Raw genomic sequence first — 18254 nt, 5'->3', positions numbered from 1 at the left:
CCCAAAATAGGCATGTGTCCTTGAGGACACATGACATTTGTCACTCTAAGGGACACATGGCCTCCCTTGTTGAGCCACTTGAGGACAAGTGTGGAATCGTATTCCACATGGCATTATTAGGATTGCCACTTGTCCTCCTTGAAGATAAGTGTTGCATTTTCAAGGCCCTTCATCTCCCTTCCTTTCCTATTTAATCCTTACCTTTTCTAAGCTCTTCATCCACCTTCCATACAATCACACCATTATAATGTAGCATTTCATCCACTCTTAGCATATCCATATCGTCATAATGCAGAATTTCATCCTCATATCCCATCATCCCATACTCATATCTTGAATCCAATTAGCCTAATCCCACATCATGGAGGACAATTCAGCATGTGCTACATCATTGAGAACACATCCGATCAGAGAACAATCAAATCAAGAGGACGTTGGTTTGCTTTCATTTGTTGATATTTGATGTTTCTAATTTCCTTTTTAGCAGCGTTCTCAATCTTGAGGTGTTCGAGTGAATCTAGTGTTAGCTTAGATTTCTTAATTTAACTTTCAATCATTCCTATTCACGCACGATTTCATTCACACGGTTTCTAAAACGGTTTAGAAGCAGAATGTGATAGTAAAAATAGACTTTAAAATGACCCTCCAAAGTAAAGTATTTCATGATCATCAAATGTACCTATTTCCATGAGTCAGGCAGCTCCTCTTTGTTGTACTCACCTTGTAATTTAACTAGGCTTTCCTTCCCTCTGAAGAATCTGTTGAGACTCTCACTGTTCACCACATTACTAGTCTTTTTCCACTTTCTACCTTCCATAGAAAGACTAGTGGCTTGCACAATCAACTCCTCGCTAATTTCAAAGGAGAATCCACCACTGTGACTCTTATGTTGTTCCAAGAGATTGCAAATTGCATAGATATCTCCTCGTCGAACCCATTCATATGGACCCCTCCCCCCTTGCAAATATGCCACACAGTGTCATCTTTTTAAAATTCATCTGGTTTATTAGGCTCATATTGAACTCAATCCCACCTCATTCCCCACCCATTTTTAGCACAATCATAGGAATAGCAGTGAGGCTTCTCCAAAAAACCAAGATAGTAATTCAAATTTTCTTATTGAAAACTATCGTAAATATTCAGCAGTTAATGAGAAAACCAAAACCATGCAAGCCAACTAGGTTATAATTGTGCCTCCATCCTCTCTTAACCCACCAAAAGTCAATATTATGACTATTTTGAATGTTGTCTTTCTAGTTAACTAAATTACAATGTGAAAGAACAAAAGTGTGTAAAATAATTGTATAAGGAAGATGACAACTTTCTACATGAATTTTCTTTTACAATTATTCCAACCCTTCCATTCTAATACATGTATCAGAAAATATGTATTCTCTTTTCAAAGGATTGAATTTTTTGGACATGAGGGACAATGTAATTAGATTTTTAGATGTGTATTTATGGTCGATTAATTAGACAGCTATTGTTAAATATCAAAAGTAAAATTTGACTAATAAAAATAGGTAAATTCTTTATCCAATTTCGATATGGATGAGGTGTAAAATCGATAGATCTACGATTTAATTAGAGAGTTATTGTAAACATCAAAAGTAAATTTTTACTCATAATAATAGGCTAATTCTTTACCCTATTTTGATGTGGATGAGATGTACAATTGATATAGGTTGCTTGACCATTAAATCTAATGATGTTTAACTAGAATTTTTTCGCAATACTCATTCTTACCTACAAACATGATTGTCTCTTTCATTCAAAAGAATCTTGAGCTTACTTCTTCACTAAGACAAAAATGTGAATTTGATCTTTTCAAAGAACTCAATTTTACATAATTGAAATCTAATTACACTGAAACATCATCAAATTAATTATTTTCTTTTAAATGGTTGTCAATTTCACATTATCTATGATATTGCTATCAAGATTCACTTGTATAGTTTTTTGAGTTCAACTCATTGACTCATATTTCATGAATAGTGATTAACACGAACCAATCTCCCATGAGAATGAATAGTCCACTTAAAACTTAATGCATTTAAATAGCATTCAACAGAAAAACATTGAACGTTCTTGATAGATTACCCATCCCTATACTACAACTGAAATGCTCTTAATTATAAAATTTCTCCAAAATTAAAGTAACTTTTTACTACCCGTTACCTCTCAAATATTATACATTTACAATAAAAATTGAATTCATTAAATTTGAAATGTAAGAGATAGTGAAATACATGAAAAGCTCTGCAATGAATTGAGCAAAAGGCTATAGAATCCTGTTGCAAAACTAGAAAAAGTTTAACTGCAGGAATAAGCTAAACTAGTTAAAGTTTAACTGCAGGAATAAGCTAAACTAGTTAAAAAATAATCTCTTTTGTACGTCACCCACTTTCAATTCATAAAGAACTTTTTTTTTTAAAGCAATGTCGTATCAAAGCACAAATTCATCTCTGTGCCTGCGCAGAAAATCCGATTTAGATTTTAACATTTTTAAAGAAAAGTTGCGTCAAAAGCAAGAGAAGGAAAGACAACAGGATGCTTCCTCGTATTTGTGAATAAAAGAGAACAGAACTCCCATGAATGAGCTAAGATTACACTGCATTCAATCCTTCAATTCTTATTAATATAAGATGTTGGGGGCCTTCAATCCTTTAAATACGTTTTCTTATTATGTTCGTCTATGCCGGGAACTTCGTCTATGGCAGGAACTACCTGAACGACTTTTTCCTGAACGACTTTTTCCTGGTAAGCTTTTATGTCTGGTTCATTTTAACTTTATAATTGATTTTAGTTTTTAATGTGAGATTTTTACTGTTTTTTTCTTTTAGATTTGATTGTATAAGTTTTTTGAGCATCAACGTTTCAGATCACATTCTGTGATCTATCATCAGAATGTTAGATAGTTTAAAAAGGTGATTTTAGTTTTGTTCCATCTGATAATTGTAGCTTTCAATATAAACTTTTTTTGACTTCTAATTTGAACTTTGAGTTGAATTTGAGTTAAAATCGTCAATGTAAAATGTTATAATCAGTATATAGTTTTCAGTTGAACAGTTTGTTCGAAATTAGAGATATAAATTTTCATAGTTTTCAAATTTGACTGTGTAAATTTTTTCCTATATATGTTTGGATCATGCTTTATTATCATTTTCTTCTCTGATTTCTTAAATTCTGGTGATGGTTCAAAATTATGTAGTCAACCATTTTTAAAGGGGGTAAACGCTTTTGATCCAGAGCTAAGAACTAGTGAGATCACAAATAGGAGACCTCATCCCCAACATAATAGTCAACAATAACATCCTAATAGGGTTTAAACCTTGGTGGCAAGAACATCAACATCACATTTAAACCATAACACTAAGCCAATATTGACAAATTGTGCAGTGAAGTTCAGAAGCATTCAAAATTCCAATTTGTTTCAAAATCTCTTAATTGTTTGGATAAATCATAACAGCAATAGTATATTATTTTGAATTGTTTGTCTTCAAATGAAATGTTTTAGCATAATCTTTTAGATGAATTTATTGTAAGTTCTTAAGGATTTATTTTATGTTTCATTCGTCAATTAGATATATGCTATTTTTCATTAAAGTAGAAGTTCAAATTGAAATTATCCCAAGCTACGAACTGGTGAGATCACAAACAGGAGACCTCATCCCCAACATAATAGTCAACAATAACATCCTAATAGGGTTTGAACCTTGGTGGCAAGAACACCAACACCACATTTAAACAATAACACCACACCAATATTGACAAATTGTGCAGTGAAATTCAGAAGCATTCAAAAATCCAATTTGTTTCAAAATCTCTTAATTGTTTGGATAAATCATAACAGCAATATTAGTATATTATTTTGAATTGTTTGTCTTCAAATGAATTGTTTTAGCATAATTTTTTAGATGAATTTATTGTAAGTTCTTAAGGATTTATTTTATGTTTCATTTGTCAATTAGATATATGCTATTTTTCAGAAAACTAGAAATTAAAATTGAAATTATTGTTAATATCCACATATATTTATAAAGAAAAATCAGATTGAAAATAAAATCTGATATAATAATTGAATGAAAGTTTCTAAAATGCTTCTATCAAGACCATAGGTGACTGTAAAATCTTATTTGATTTATAATAATAATATAGAAATGAAATAAAATTATTGTTATTATTCATTTATTAAAATATTCTGTTACACTTCATACTTAACAAAACAAAAATATTTTCTCTGTTGAAGTTCAGAAGGTTGATAATTGAGGGGAAGCTATTAAGGCTGTGGATACCTCTGTCATGGGATCGAGTTTGGATGATGAAACTGCTTGTAGTCTTACCTGTCTAGGGAAAAAAATCTAGTACAAAAAGATTCTATGGTCAAACAAAAATTGTGTGAACAATTTGGTTTGTACAAAAAGATTCTATGGTCAAACAAAAATTGTGTAAACAATTTGGTTTTAAATCATTCTGAATTTGTATGGGCTTGGAGTTTTGTTTTTTGTTTTGTTTTTTGTTTTTGATTGCTTTTTGTTGCTCTGTTGTGTTTAATGCTAGAATTTACACACTATCAAAATCCCTACTGACTTTAATAAAAAATAAAACAAAAATATATGAACACTCAAAACTAAATTCAAAATTCCTAAACAAAAGAAATCTGTACTTATATTGTTGATCATTCAATAAACTAAAACCAAAAGTGATTTGATTATTTCAAGAAGGCAGAGCAGCAGCAATGTTCCTTGAAGAAAGCGGGGATATTTCCAGCATGCCGGAGAAACTTCACTTGGATATAAGTTATAATGAGCGTATTCGGCCTCTTCTGGATGCCGTTGACACACTTAGAAATCTGGGAGTAATGAAGGAAGGCATCCAATTGCCAAGTATTGTTGTTGTGGGAGACCAGTCTTCTGGTAAGTCGAGTGTGTTGGAGTCACTGGCAGGCATTAGCCTTCCAAAAGGCCATGGAATTTGCACTAGAGTCCCACTCATCATGAGGTTGCAGAGCTGTAAAAGTCAAGAGACCCAGATTACCATACAGTACAGTGGAATTACAAGAAGCATTTCTGAAGCTCAGATAACAGAAGCCTTAAATGTGGCCACAGAGGAGATTGCAGGGCCTGGGAAGGAAATCAGTAACACTCCAATTACACTGAATGTGAGCAAGTTCAATGCTCCAGATCTAACTATGGTGGATTTGCCAGGCATAACCAGGGTGCCCGTCCATGGCCAGCCACAGGACATTTATGAACAAATTGCTAGGGTTATCAAGCAGTATATAACCCCAAAGGAAAGCATAATTCTGAATGTGTTATCTGCATCTGTAGATTTTCCTACCTGTGAATCTATCAGAATGTCCCTACAAGTAGATGAGAAGGGGGAAAGAACTCTGGCTGTGGTCACCAAGGTAGACAAAGCTGCAGAAGGTCTGCTAGAGAAAGTAACAGTTGATGCTGTGAATATTGGTCTTGGGTATGTGTGTGTTAGAAACAGAATTGGCAATGAATCAAATGCTCAAGCAAGGCAGACGGAGAGGGAGCTCTTCAGTAACGACCCACATCTTTCAAAGATTGATAAATCCATGGTGGGAATACCTGTGCTGGCAGAAAGGCTAATGAAGATCCAGGCCCTGGGGATCAGTAAATGCCTGCCAGACATTGTAAGAAAAATAGACACAACTCTTTCTAAGAGGCAGGCAGAGCTCAATTCCTTGCCTAGGCATTTCTCCAGTTCTGTTGACGCAACGATTGAGTTCATGAGATTGATGGATTCAATCAAGGGTATAATACACAGGCTTCTCATACAGGGTAACACTGAAAATTTCCAGGATGAACCTGAAATGAATTGTATTGCTTGTCTAACCAGGATGTTTAAGAGCTATTCCCGTGACCTGCTTGCTACCAATTATAAGTCAACTGGTAATCTTCTTGTTGAGGAAGTAAATTTACTGGAAGAGGCACGGGGCCTTAGTCTTCCAAATTTCTTACCTCATTCTGTTTTTTTAAATCTTCTTCAAAGTCGTATGGTTTCCTTCTCTGAGAGGAGCAGAGATTTAGCACTACAGGCCTGTGATTATTTAGACAAAGTCATATGTCGTGTGATTGATCTGCAAACAGAATGCTACCCACAACTTCAGTCTGCATCGAGGAGGGCTTTTCAAGCCTTAATGGATAGGAAAAAAGATGAATGTGTTCGCTACGTAGAGGATGCCCTGGAGATGCACAAGACAATTGTGTATACAGAGAATCCCAGTTACACAGAATTCTTGCAGAGAATGCAAGAATTCAAGAAAAGATTTATGGAAGCAATAAATCAGAATTCCAGCTCTGTTGAAATTGAAGGCATGGGGCAAATTGATCTACAAAAAGTACCCAAAACCTGCGATCTGCTGGAGGCGGCACTGGAGATGAAGATGAGCCTCATGGCTTACTGGAGCGTTGTGAGGATTAGGTTGGCTGATGACATACCTCTGCATCTTCGTTTTGTTTTCCAGAAAATTGTTCAGAATGATCTTGTGAGCTGCATTATGAAGGAGGTAATGGGAGAAGATTTTACAAAGATTGGAAATATACTGGAAGAATGTTCTGCCACAACAAACAGGAGGAGGAACCTGATTAAGAGTGTCGATTTACTCAGGGAATCAAAATCTGCGCTCTCAAAAATCATGTGAAAGATTGTAGAAGCTTAGCATTCTTTCTGTACTCAGAAAGATTTAAGTGATGTTCTGTTTTGTTTTGTTTATCACTTTTGTTGTATAAGCTTGCTACTGAACACTAATGCTAGTGAAAGATAACCCTAAGGTCAAAAACCTAAAATAATAGAGAGGTAAGGTGAACTAGTAGCCCATATGATATCTCTCTAGCATGTCATGTAAGGGCAGTTTCACTTCACTCTCTTATTTATGTAAAACTTTCTATCAGTAATTGTATTTATTGTGCTTCAAATGGTGTAAGAAATTAATTAAGTTATATAATTGCAATTCAAAATTAGAAATTTTAAGACGTATGTTAAGTTACTTTTAAAAATATATAAATTACAATAATTAAGTTATCTTTTATACATTGATTAGTATAATATTTGATGTATCTTTGATGCATTTAAGCTAGAGAAAATTAAGCATGTATATGAATTAAAAATCAAAATCTTGTCTTTTAATCAACATCCTATGAGCATATTGCATGATTGTTTGTTGTCTTCAATCTTTGGTCATCGCCATTAAATCGATCTACTTAAGGGCTTGACCAAAGGAGAATAAATTATTGTCTAAGCAAAAGCCCAATTGATGTCCATCAACACCATTTTTCCATATGCATATCATGTATACAAAGGCAAGCATGTTACATAGGTCCAAATCAAAGAACTTTAGATTTGTGACTCAAGGTTATGATTTGCACATATTTTCAATTCCACACTTGTGTAAGTGAACTATATATTCATGTACAATTAGTTGATTGTTTAATATTTGTTTATCCAATAGGCCCCGATTTTCTAATATATTGGCAAATTAGTTTGTGAAACCTAATATAGTTAATTCCTATATCAAATTAAAAGCTAAGTACCTTTTGTTCGTTTATTTAATTTTTGCAATGATTACTAGATATTATTATTGTAGACACCTAAAAATGTCACATCATTAGTATGCTTATTATTCCTCTTTATTGATTAAATAATTCTTTAATTATTTAATTAAGTTAAGTTTATTCTTCCAATTAACATTTCATCATATTCTAATTATTCAATTTCCATCTTAATCATTAAATCATTTAACCTCTTTCTTATAATTAATTAAATATTATTATTTAATTAATTCAAATTAACACTTTTAATTAAATAATCTTTATTATTTAATTTAATTTAATTTCTAAATAATTAAATAGTTTCTTTAAATTATTTAATTAACTAATTCATTCTTTTCAAAAATTCAAAAATTCCCAAATTCTAATTTCATCTAATTTCAATAAAATGTGTATTTCATTTCATATTTTCAAAAATCCAAATTCAAGCAAAACACAAATGAAGTTTGAGTTTCAAATCAATTTCCTACAACATATGTCAAAATCCTAACTCGCACTAACTGTCAATCTGACTGGGCAATCAATTTAGTCAACTTCCAATCAATTCAGTTGTCTCCTTAGTTAATTCAGTTAACTACCCAATCACCTTTTCTAACTCCAAATCAACTTTTTGAAACAAACTCATCAATTCAGTCATCTAATCAATCTATCTAGTTCATTGAGCAATCAACCCAGTTAACTCATCAATCAAACAAGTTTAACTCTCAATCAATTTTGTCTCAACTAATATCAACCATTGATCGATTATGTTCCCAAATGCATCTCAATCATTCAATCTTCTCATTCGAAATCTATAAATTGAGCATCCATTTCCCAATTTTAGGGACCACTATCTTCAAAATTATTTTGTCAATCTTATGCAAGAATCCCAGCGCAACGCTAAGAGCCACGCAACCATGATAATGTAGAAGAGCACTAGAAGCCATGATTTGAATCAACAAGGTGGTTTTTAATTAGATTATCTTTCATTTTGTTGATTTAGATTATATTTTATTGTCATTTATGGATTTAGATAATTAGAATTGAGTTCTAGTGGTTAGCTCATCTATTCTAGTTAATTATGCCTAAATTTCCCATAAAACTAGTTACATTATCTAATATCAATCTTAGCTCTCAAACCAAGATTGTTTCTTTGTTTAATTTCTTTATTTATTTAATTATAAGTCTCAATTATTTATGTGGGATGATTTATTTTCTTATATGATTTATTTAATCCAAGCTCTAATGGATAAGAAAAAAGATGAATGTGTTTGCTACGTCGAGGATGACATGGAGATGCACAAGTCAATTGTATATACAGAGAATCTCGTTTACAAAAAATACTTGCAAAGAATGCAAGAATTAAAGAAAAGATTTGTAGAAGCAATATGACAAAATCACAAGACTATTAAACTTGAAGACTTGGGGGAAATTGATCTACAGGACTGTTAAAGGAAGTATATCCATGCCCAATAATAAAGATTGATCAAACAAAGTTTGAGTAGCTACAACTAACCTTGCTCCAGCTAGGGACACAAAATTAGCTCTTATAATACAACCACATCCAAGAGAAGAAGATGGAATTTTGTGGAAGGAGTTCCTAGATTTCATCAAGGAGCGATTATGGGTTTAGATCGTCCTCAATTAGATCCATGATGAGTACCAATACTTAGACAAACCCTACAAAATTACAAAGGAATCCAATGACCTAATTATATGCAATAGGGGAGGTTCCGCCTAAGAAGGTGATTAAAAATTCTAATAGTAAGCTAATGGGGGAAACATACAATGGTTGGAGCCTAGACATGACTAAGATTATAAATCTTGTAGTCAAGTATGTCACAATGGGCATTGCTTATAAAGTTTATTATACAAACAAATAGGATTTAGCTACCATAACTTCCAATCATGCAACATATCAAATGGTGGTTGAGGGAAACTATGTCGACCTTCTACAATTTTTTTCAGTAAGAATTAATGGAGAATATTAAGCACACAAAATAGTCCCACTGTCAATTTAGGTATGGGACCTTGATTATTTGCCTAACCTTCTATTTCATGAATGAATTATTAATGTGGGAAAGATTTGGGACACCACTCAGTTGGTCATTGCACATATCTAGGACCATGTCAAAAAAATTCATGATTCCACAACATACATGGCCACTTATTGGGGTTTTGTCAATACCCTTTAGTAGAAGTTGCAGAATAGGAACACATCTCCTATGGTGTGGTCCACAAATACATCAAAGACATTGTATTCTTGATAGGAGAGGATTTTATTTTAATGGAGGCAATTGAACTACAAACATCTTGGATCCCTAAATTGCCATATGAAGCCATATGTACAAAAATCAACTCATACCTGTAAGAACACTACTCAACCCCCCAAAAGACCCACAAGCAAAAATTTCACATCTTATGAGGAGTACATGGATAATATAGCTAAGAACAAGTCGCAAGAGCATATGGAGAAAAACTTGGAGAAATTCAAGGAGAACTGGGGTATCCCCAAGAAAGAACTAGAGGAACAAAGCACATCTACTCCACAAAGGTCCACAAGGCTACAAGTTAGGGCATCCACAATAGAATCCACTCAATTGGAAGAGATATCAAGAAAATAAAAAAGGAAATCACCCATACATTGTCACAAAGAGAACCTTTATTTGAAGAAGCCTTGGAGACACTCTTGCAGATGACTGTAAAGGAAAATGAAAGGAAGAAATAGAAAGCATAAAAGGAGAGCCCCCTGCCCCCCCAAAAAAAAGAAAGCAAGGAAGAAGAACAACCATAACCATTAATGATTGAAGATACATTATATAGTGGACTATTCTAAAAGGAGGTCATGAAAAAGACATTCCAAATCTATGAATACATGGCTACTCCAAATAGAATAATCAATAAACCAACACTGATCAAATATATGGTAGCTTCTAACACCACCTTGGAAGATCTAATGGATAGACTCCCAACCCCACTAGCAACCAAATTGAAACAATAGAGAGAACAAGTTGTTGGCATATGTGTAGAATATGTTGACATGATGATATTATGTTGTCATTGATGTCAATATGCTGAAAGAGAACCGGTAATATGCTGAAGAGTGAACCGGTAACATGATGAAGAGTGAACAGGATTATTGAAGGTAAGCAACTTATTGTGAACCGGCATATGTGAAAAAGTGAAGTGGTATGCTTGTCCAAGTGAACTGGTATGATGTTGTGAACCGGAAATGGTATGTCAGAACGAGAACCGGTATATGGAATGTTTTGTATCTAGGGTTCATATGGCATAACTACCGGTTGGTAGTCTCAGCATCAGGGTTTTTGGTTGAAGTGTTTCGAGCCTGTGTGTTTCAACCGATGGCATTGTGTGATGAGTTAGCATTGTAATGGAGATCAGATTGTGTTGTCACGTCAACCTCATGCACGTGAAGGATCTTGCATGAAGGAGATTGATCCTATCTACCTCGAGAATGTGCGAAGTCTCTACAAATGGTGGAGAACGCGTGATGGGTTATCACCTCCAAGAAGCGGCGAAGAATGAACGATGGAGAATGTCTTGAGATCTGTTCAAGATCATTGTATTCAAATGCAAAGTGTTCAATGATCAGGATTGAACCGACTAAATTTCTCAACCTAAGTGTTTAGGGTTTAGGGTTTATGCTACCGACCTATATGTTTCCTATAAGGTCGATGTGGTGTTTCATGCTGAGGTTGTTGGCATATGTTTTGTGTGTATCGATGTGAAGAGATACGTGACTCTTGCCAGACCAGTTGAGAGGATTAATACCTGCATAGTGTGTGTGCAAAAGGAAGGAACTAAAGTGGATCTACATTGGCATTGAATACTATTACCATATCATTGTAATACCTGTTGATCTCTAATCACCTCAACAGTTGGAAAACTCCTTAACAGGGTAGCTTTAACCAGCTTGTTGTAAATCCTTTAACAGGGTGACTCAAAGCCATTGAGTTCATAAAATCCTTTAACAAGGTAACCTTTAATAGGGTTTAACCCTTAACCGGGTATTCTAGTCATCCCTTAACCGGGTGATCCCTAACAGGATCGGTTCCTAACAGAACCTGTTGTAATAGTCTTTAACCAGACTAGGCTTCTAACAGAGCGGACTTCTAAAGAGTTCAAAACAGCTTGTGGGTATTCATCCCCACCATGGTTTTTGCCAATTGGGTTTCCACGTGAAAAATATGTGTCATGTGTGATGTCCTTTTCATGTGATGCTTTGTTGTTTTTTGTCAAGCGGTGAATCATGTTGATCTAGCAAGTTATTATATCTCTGATGATAGATTATTTGTTTATGCATAAGGACAAAGTGGAAATGTGGGAGTAGGTTGTATGAAAAGCTAAGAATATTGACCAGTTCATGTCTTTCACAGTTGCACTGTGTTTAACTAGTAGTAATCTGGTTTGGACCGGTGTTAGGGATTGCCAGTAGTTTACAATCTGCAATCAACCCAGTTCAGGGAAGTTTGTGTCTGTACTGATTCACCCCCCTCTCAGTACCGGTTTGGTACTCACTATTCATCACTGAGTTATCAATTGGTATCAGAGCATCCTCCAGGTCCTCTGTGTTGTAAGCTTAACCGCTTGAGGGAAAGATCCTATTGTAATGATGAAGAGGGAAGGTCCAAAGTTCAACAGAGATAACTTTAAAATATGGAAGGACAGAATGAAGATATACATCAAAAGCATGGGTGCTCAACATTGGAGCTATGTTGAGAATGTTTATGTTATCCCTATTGATACTCTCACTGATGACCAAAAGAGAGAGATTCAGGAGAATGGGCAAGTCATGGAAGCCCTAATCAGTAGTTTATCTGACATTGAGTTTATTGATGTCCAGGATAAAGAAAATCCCAAAGAAGTATGGGATACTCTTGAGAATATCTATGGCGGTGATGAGCATGTAAAACAAGCTAAGGAAGAAAGCCTTAGAGGGAAGTTTGAAGACATGTGGATGGTTGAAGGTGAGACCATTCAACAATATGGAATAAGAATCAAAACTGTTGTTGGAGATATCAAGAGTACAGGTGGTAAAATGGAAGATTCCGCCATTGTTAGCAAAGTTTTGAGATCCATATTATCGGTCTATGCAATAAGGGTTGTTGTTATTCAGGAGTTCAGATCAATAGACAAGACTAAGGTATCCCTAGACTCCATCATTGCAAAGTTGACAGCCTATGAGCTAAATAGTTTTGAAGGCAATGTTCAAAAGACTGAATTAGCTTTTAGAGCATCTACTGCACCATCCAGAAAAGGAAAAGAAGAAAGCACCAGCGGTGAACCAAGATAGAGCAGAGAAATGGATGATGAGGAGATTCTGATGGAATTTGAAGCTCTTCTTGCCAAGAGACTTCCTAAGGGAACCGGAAAATACAGAGGTAAGCTTCCTTTGAAATGCTTCTCTTGTAATCGGATAGGACACATCGCTATAAATTATCCTAATGGTGATAGCAAGGACAAAACGGAAAGGTTAAAGAAATTCAAAGGAGGAAACCGGAGAAACTGTTTTGTAGCAGTTGATGAAGGTGTCACGGATGAGGAATCAGAAGATGAAGAAAATGAAGATATTGTGTTTGTTGCAGTCAAGGAGGATGTGTCAGACAAAAAGGCTCTTGTCTCCAGCTTTGATAATTCCAATGAGTGGATCATTGACAGTGGTTGTTCTCACCATATGACTAGTGATTGGAGCAAGTTTCTATCTCTGGAAGAGTATGATGGTGGGGTGGTTCGTTTTGGTAATGATGCACCATGTATGGTCAAAGGTAGAGGGTCCATCTCTCTAAATGGAAAGAGCAGTGCTGACAATTTGTATTGGGTGGAAGGTCTCATACACAATCTATTGAGTGTTTCCCGGTTGAATGACAATGGACTCACTCTGGAATTCAAAAATGGAGTCTGCAAAATCAAAGGAAAGAATGGTGAACTGATGGCCACCGATATGCAGACCAAAGGTAATTTATTTCAGTTGAATGCAAATATAAGTACATGTCTTATGGCTAAGTTTGATGATAGTTGGATATGGCATAGGAGACTCTGCCATGTAAACTTTGATAACATAGTAAAGGCCAGTAAGATCAAGGCAGTTAGAGGATTGTCGATGCTGAGCAAACCAGAAAATCCTTTGTGCAGAGAATGTCAACTGGGAAAAATTCTTCCTCAACCTTCAAAGGTAAATCTTTCACTACTGACAACTTACTTGATCTTGTGCATACTGATTTGTGTGGTCCTATGAAAACTAGGAGTGTGCAGGGAGATAGGTATTTTATGATTCTTACAGATGATTGCTCAAGAATAATGTGGGTCACATTCTTCAAGGACAAGTCTGAAGCCTTTGGAAAGTTCAAAGCTTTTAGAGCACTGGTAGAAAAGGAAAGTGGTAGAAGAATCAAATGCCTTAGAACTGATCAAGGAGGGGAATTCACTTCCAGTGAATTCAACAAATATTGTGAAGAGAATGGCATCAAGAGGCAACTATCTGCCCCCAAACTCCACAACAGAATGGCCTAGCAGAGAGAAGCAACTGGATCGTGGTTGAAGTGGCTAGAACTATGTTGATCCAAGGAAAGGTCGCTCACACCTTTTGGAGAGAAGCGGTGAGCACTGCAGTCTACACAATGAATTGGGTACTCATTAAGAAAGGAAAGGATAAGACTCCTTATGAGTACTGGACCGGTAAGACACCAGTGGTAAGCTACTTCAGAGTGTTTGGTAGTAAATGTTATATCAAGAGGAGTGAACATCAGAGCAAGTTTGATGCTAAATGTGATGAGGGAATATTCCTAGGGTATTCCACTAAGAGCAAAGCTCTCAAATGTTTCAACAATAGGACTCAGAGAATTGTTGAAAGCATCAATATTAGGGTTGATGAAAACTCTGAGAAATCAGAGGAAACCGACAGAGAGCATGTTGGAGATGAACCGATAGTAACCTTCTGGGAACCGGTTACAAATCAGCCCAGTACCAGCAATTGTGCTCCTACACTGGTAGATGCTGATGAAGATGAGGATGATGAAGAAAAGCAAGAGGAAGTTGTTAAGAACATACCTAGGTATGTCAAACTCAATCATGATCCAAAGCAAATCATAGGAGACAAAGATGCAAGAATTCTTACAAGAAGAAAGGTCAGAGAAAGCTCATGTATGATCTCTGAATTTGAGCCTAAATCATTCAAAGAGGCACATAAAGATGACGACTGGATCAAGGCAATGGAGGAGGAACTTGACCAGATAGAAAAGAATGGTACATGGTCTTTGGTACCCAGACCGGAGCATAAAAATGTCATTGAAACCAAATGGGTTTTCATAAATAAGCTAAATGAGAATGGCACAGTGGTAAGGAACAAAGCCAGACTAGTATGTAAAGGATATGCCCAAGAAGAAGGAGAAGACTATGGTGAAACCTTTGCTCTAGTAGCAAGATTGGAAGGAGTTTGTATGCTTCTTGCATATGCAACTTTTAAAGGATTCAAGGTATACCAAATGGATGTAAAATCTATATTTTTAAATGGAATACTTGAAGAGGAGGTGTATATAGAGCAACCAGATGGGTTTGCCCTATCAGAAGACAGTAACATGGTGTGTAGGCTACATAAAGCCTTATATGGACTGAGAAGGCACCAAGAGCATGGTATGAACACTTGCATTCCCATCTTGTGAAGATTGGATTTGAAATAACAAGTGAAAATAGCAATATCTACTTGAAATCAAAAGGAGATCAGATTCTGATCTGCAAAGTATTTGTTGATGACATAATCTTTGGTGGAGATGACAAGATGAGTCATGACTTTGTAGATGAGATGAAAAAGGAGTTTGAAATGTCACTCATAGGGGAAATTAAGTTCTTCGTTGGACTGCAAATTCAGCAAATGAAAAATGGAATCTTTATTACTCAGTCCAAGTATGTCAAAGAGGTGTTGAAGACCTTTGGCATGGAAGACAGTAAACCGGTTGGTACACCAATGGTGACCAATTGTAAACTATCAAAAGAGGATGACTCAGCATTGGTAAATGAGAAGGAATACCGATCAATGATTGGTAGGTTGCATTATGTAGTGCATAGCATACCAGACATTGCACATGCAGTGGGTATTACCGCTCGGTTTCAGCAAAGCCCAAGAGAATTCCACTTGGTAGCAGTCAAGCGGATTCTTAGATATCTGAAGGGAACTATTGACTATGGGTTATGGTATCCATACAATAATGATTTCAACCTGAAAGTGTTCACAGATGTTGATTGGGCTGGTAATGTAGATGATCAGAAGAGCACAACCGGTGGTGCATTCTTTCTCGGTGGAAGACTACTCTCATGGATGAGTAAAAAGCAGAGTTGTATATCTCAGTCTACAGCAGAAGCGGAGTATGTTGTAGCTTTTATGAACTGCACCCAGACTATTTGGATGAAGCATGTATTGAATAGCTTCAAAGTTCATGTATCTGAACCGGTAAGCATATTCTGTGACAATACAAGTGCAATTAACATATCCAAGAATCCGGTTTTACATGCTAGAACCAAGCATTTTGAACTCAAGTATCATTTCTTGAGGGAAAAGGTTCAGAACAAAGACATGGTATTGGAACATGTTTCCAGTAAGGAGCAGTTAGCAGACATATTCACCAAGCCTCTATCGAAGGCTACTTTTGCCTATCTGAGAGGTGAGCTAGGGGTGTTGCCCCTTCAAGAGGTAATCTAAAGGTTTGTGCTCCACATCAGTCAGATCTTACTTTGCTATATCTTTTCAGGATTGATGTGTTGAAGGATGCTACTCCTCAGTGGGAGCAGCATAGTGGAACAGGGAAGCTTATCCCTCCACTTTGGCATTGTTGTCAAAGGGGGGAGAAGATGTGAAGTGGAAAAGATATCTGCAATATTAAGGAGAAGATGTGATGCAGAAAGAGAGATATCTTTGTATATTGCCATCAATGCCAAAGGGGGAGATTGTTGACATATGTGCAGAATATGTTGACATGATGATATTATGTTGTCATTGATGTCAATATGCTGAAAGAGAACTGGTAATATGTTGAAGAGTGAACCAGTAACATGATGAAGAGTGAACAGGATTATTGAAGGTAAGCAAATGATTGTGAACCGGCATATGTGAAAAAGTGAAGCAGTATGCTTGTCCAAGTGAACCGGTATGATGTTGTGAACTGGAACCGGTATGTCGGAACGAGAACCAGTATATGGAATGTTTTGTATCTAGGGTTCATATGGCATAACTATCGGTTGGTAGTCTCAACTTCAGGCTTTCCGGTTGAAGTGTTCTGAGCCTGTGTGTTTCAACCGATGGCATTGTGTGATGAGTTAGCATTGTAATGGAGATCAGATCGTGTTGCCACGTCAACCTCGTGCACGTGAAGGATCTTGCATGAAGGAGATTGATCCTATCTACCTCGGGAATGTGTGAAGTCTCTGCAAATGGTGGAGAACACGTGATGGGTTATCACCTCCAAGAAGCGGCGAAGAACGAACGATGGAGAATGTCTTGAGATCTATTCAAGATCGTTGTATTCAAATTCAAAGTGTTCAAAGGTCAGGATTGAACCGACTAAATTTCTCAACCTAAGTGTTTAGGGTTTAGGGTTTATGCTACCGACCTATCTGTTTCCTATAAGGTCGATGTGGTGTTTCATGCTGAGGTTGTTGGCAAATGTTGTGTGTGTATCTATGTGCAGAGATATGTGATTCTTGCCAGACCAGTTGAGAGGATTGATACCTGCATAGTGTGTGTGCAAAAGGAAGGAACTAAAGTGGATCTACATTGGCATTGAGTGCTATTACCATATCATTGTAATACCTGTTGATCTCTAATCACCTCAACAGTTGGAAAATCCCTTAACAGGGTAGCTTTAACCAGCTTGTTGTAAATCCTTTAATAGGGTGACTCAAAGCCATTGAGTTCATAAAATCCTTTAACAAGGTTTAACCCTTAACCAGGTATTCTAGTCATCCCTTAACCGGGTGATCCCTAACAGGATCAGTTCCTAACAAAACCTGTTGTAACAATCTTTAACCGGACTAGGCTTCTAACAGAGCAGACTTCTAAAGAGTTCAAAACATCTTGTGGGTATTCATCCCCACCATGGTTTTTCCCAATTGGGTTTCCACGTGAAAAATATGTGTGTCATGTGTGATGTCCTTTTCATGTGATGCTTTGTTGTTTTCTGTCAAGCGGTGAATCATATTGATCTAGCAAGTTATTATATCTCTGATGATAGATTATCTGTTTATGCATAAGGACAAAGTGGAAATGTGGGAGTAGGTTGTATGAAAAGCTAAGAATATTGACCAGTTCATGTCTTTCACAGTTGCACTGTGTTTAACCGGTAGTAGTCTGGTTTGGACCGATGTTAGGGATTGCCAGTAGTTTAAAGTCTGCAATCAAACCAGTTCAGGGAAGTTTGTGCCTGTACTGATTCACCCACCCCTCCCTCTCTCAGTACTGGTTTGGTACTCACTATTCATCACTGAGTTATCACAAGCTACATAAAAGAATAAAGAATAAAAGAGGTATCTATTGTGGAGGTGGACCACTTAGACCTATAAGGGGAAAAGAGCCCACATACACGCAAGGGAACTTTGGTCCAAACAAAGACTAGATAAATTAATGCTTGAGAAGCTAAATATAACAAAATAAATACAAGCATATATCAAAGAGAAATCCTACAAGGAGAT

The 18254-nt window shown here is 36.1% G+C and overlaps 1 protein-coding gene across 2 annotated transcripts; it reads left to right on the top strand.

Moving 5' to 3' along the window:
* Window positions 1-2458: 2458 nt before the first annotated feature.
* LOC131027121 (dynamin-related protein 4C) lies at window positions 2459-6947 on the top strand. Of its 2 annotated transcripts, none has more exons than XM_059221308.1 (2): window positions 2459-2760; window positions 4725-6947. In XM_059221308.1, the coding sequence occupies exons 1-2, from the start codon at window positions 2646-2648 to the stop codon at window positions 6671-6673; spliced, it is 2064 nt and encodes a 687-aa protein (XP_059077291.1). In that variant the 5' UTR covers window positions 2459-2645; the 3' UTR covers window positions 6674-6947. The 2 variants fall into 2 exon arrangements, with proteins under 2 accessions (XP_059077291.1, XP_059077290.1); XM_059221307.1 differs by having other exon boundaries at window positions 4722-6947.
* Window positions 6948-18254: the final 11307 nt, after the last annotated feature.

Source organism: Cryptomeria japonica, chromosome 5, assembly GCF_030272615.1.
Source record: "Cryptomeria japonica chromosome 5, Sugi_1.0, whole genome shotgun sequence".
NCBI classification, from domain to species: Eukaryota; Viridiplantae; Streptophyta; class Pinopsida; order Cupressales; family Cupressaceae; genus Cryptomeria; species Cryptomeria japonica.
Note: the sequence above shows the minus strand (reverse complement) of the source record. Positions and strands in the feature narration are given on the sequence as shown.

Coding starts and splice junctions, on each gene's coding strand:
- LOC131027121 (XM_059221307.1), top strand. CDS start 2,646: ATGTTGGGGGCCTTCAATCCTTTAAATACGTTTTCTTATTATGTTCGT. Junction 2,761..4,721: donor TCCTGAACGACTTTTTCCTG/GTAAGCTTTTAT, acceptor GATTATTTCAAG/AAGGCAGAGCAGCAGCAATG.